General features: G+C 43.7%; 1 protein-coding gene across 1 annotated transcript in view; it reads left to right on the top strand.

Annotated features, from left to right (window-relative positions):
* The first annotated feature begins 6 nt into the window (after positions 1 to 6).
* The window catches only part of RAB22A (RAB22A, member RAS oncogene family), a 58,998-nt gene continuing 56,714 nt past the window's right edge, over positions 7 to 2,290 (top strand). Inside the window, exons 1-2 of the mRNA XM_011936673.1 lie at positions 7 to 135; positions 1,166 to 1,245. Coding sequence (XP_011792063.1) covers positions 100 to 135; positions 1,166 to 1,245 — 116 coding nt within the window. The 5' untranslated portion in view covers positions 7 to 99. The remainder of the gene's footprint in view (positions 136 to 1,165; positions 1,246 to 2,290) is intronic.

Below are 2,290 nucleotides of genomic sequence, written 5' to 3'. Positions count from 1 at the left end.
CGTCTGGCGGCAGCGGCGCCTGGGGATGCTCTTGCTGGGCCCGGCCTTTCCTTTCTCAACTTAGGGCGGCGGCGGGCCCGCGCCCGTGGCTCCCGGGCCATGGCGCTGAGGGAGCTCAAAGTGTGTCTCCTCGGGGTGAGTGGCGGTGGGTCCGGCCGGGAGGGCCACGGGAGGCTGGGCTGGCGGGGACCCCGGATCCCCCATGTCCCCTCATTCTTTCCCCCATCCCCCGTCCAAGACGCTGTCTGCCAGCCCCGTGGACCCTCCCTCCAGGTCAGGAGCTGTCCCGCCCACCTCTTGCACCCTCCAGAAGGTCCTGGAGGCCGGAGGGACCTTTCCCCTTCCCCTTCCCCTCTCTGGAGCCCGTGGACTCTTCCCGCCCCTCAAAGAGCAAACAGCCCCGCCTTGCCTCTCCATTGCATCTGGGTTAGGAGAGGGTTTTAAATAGTTTTCTTCCAACTTACCAAGGTATTAGTTGGGAGTTGGCCGAGTCTTCCAAAGTAAAACCCGTAACAGGTCTTTAGGTTTTACAAGCAGCATTAGCCTACTTTGTCTCTTGGGGGTGTTTTTGAACTTGCGGGATACCCCTGCCACTTCTCCAAAGAGTTACTTTGCCAAGTAACTCTTCCCGTGGAGACAGGGGGTGTTCAAATCAGGAAGCCCCAAAGACTAGTTTGAAGCTTCAGCTTCCTGTCTTGTCAGGAAGGACAAGGTTGGCCATTTCAAAGCCTTCTGTCCGAAATTGATGCTGTCATTCCAGTTTCTGCCTTAAAAGATAGGAACTCCATTAACTAATCTTTATTCCCCCAAAATAGGGTGGGGCTAGGATTCTTCAGGGATTACTCAGAGGTAACCCAGGAGTTCAAAGTTTACTAACATGTTAGAAAGCAAGTGGACTTATTACTTTTTACACGAAGCAGAAACTTTGGGTCTTTCAAAAGGTCCTAATCTGTCTTAAAAACTGCAAAAACCTACTCTTTTAGCACATTTGGAATTCCCTAATTACTCCATTAAATTTTTATGACAACTGCTTTTGTGTTCCTCAGTTTATAAAATTTACACATCTAGGGTGATTTTTCTAAAATCCTGAACTTATGCCACAAAGTAGTTTTTGGTGTCTGCCAAAAGGTAAACTTTTTCTCAGTCACGTCTCGTTCTCTTTCAGGATACAGGTGTAGGTAAATCGAGTATTGTGTGGCGGTTTGTGGAAGACAGTTTTGATCCAAACATCAACCCAACAATAGGGTAAGAGATTTTTATTTGATACACATCTGAAGGTGCATTGAAAATCCTTCCAAATACATAGTGTGTTACAGGTGTAGACCCTGCACTTTATATTCATTGAATTCTGAGTCGCTGATTCACATCATCTCTGGAAGACTTGAAAGAGTCCAGTGAGGATCTATGTATTTTAGGAAAATTATCTTCAAACTTGTTGGGAGTGAAAACTTAAAAATGCAAATATGAATTGGAGTTCTGCTAATTACTAGAATAGACAGAAACTTCTGTCTATAAATATCTACAACAATTACACCTTGAAATAAGGCAGATGAAAATAGATCCTGGTGCTATTCTTTCAGGCATATCAAGTAAAAGACATTTAGATGGTTTTTGTCCATCCTGAAAGTAGTAGGTTGAAATCTGAACCCTTACACATGCCTGTATTGGTAGTAATAAGAAATTAATCAATTCGTATTGAAATGGAAGGTTTTTTCGGTTCTCTGGTTCTATGGATAAGTAAAGTTGATTGTTCATATGTTTTTGACTCTATAAGAAAACTTTTCATTTTGCAATACTAATCCTTTGACTACATAAGAAGTTGTGTTTTATAGGCTTTAATACTATGTTAGCTTTATAAAACTAAATAGGTGCTATGCTGTAGTTTTATCATCAAACCCTCAAATGGCTTCCAGCATTTAAAGAAAAAATCAATGTTATCCATCGTTAGGTTAATATTGGCCTTTGTGCTCTATACAGATCATTCTTTAACTAATACAGAAATATTTTACAGCCCAGGAGAGAAACTGCCATAAGATTGTACCCTGAGAAATTATGAGCTCCTGTTATCAGAGGTTATTTATTTATTATTTATTTATTTTTTTTTTGAGACAAGAGTTTCACTCTTTTTGCCCGGGCTGCGGTGCAGTGGCGCAATCTCGGCTCACTGCAACCTCCGCCTCCCAGGTTCAGGCGACTCTCATGCCTCAGCCTGAGTAGCTGGAATTATGGGTGTCCACCACCGTGCCCAGCTCATTTTGTATTTCTAGTAGAGACAAAGTCTCACCATGTT

Source organism: Colobus angolensis, unplaced genomic scaffold, assembly GCF_000951035.1.
Source record: "Colobus angolensis palliatus isolate OR3802 unplaced genomic scaffold, Cang.pa_1.0 Scaffold156, whole genome shotgun sequence".
Taxonomy (NCBI): domain Eukaryota; kingdom Metazoa; phylum Chordata; class Mammalia; order Primates; family Cercopithecidae; genus Colobus; species Colobus angolensis.
This window is presented reverse-complemented; position numbering and strand designations above follow the sequence as displayed.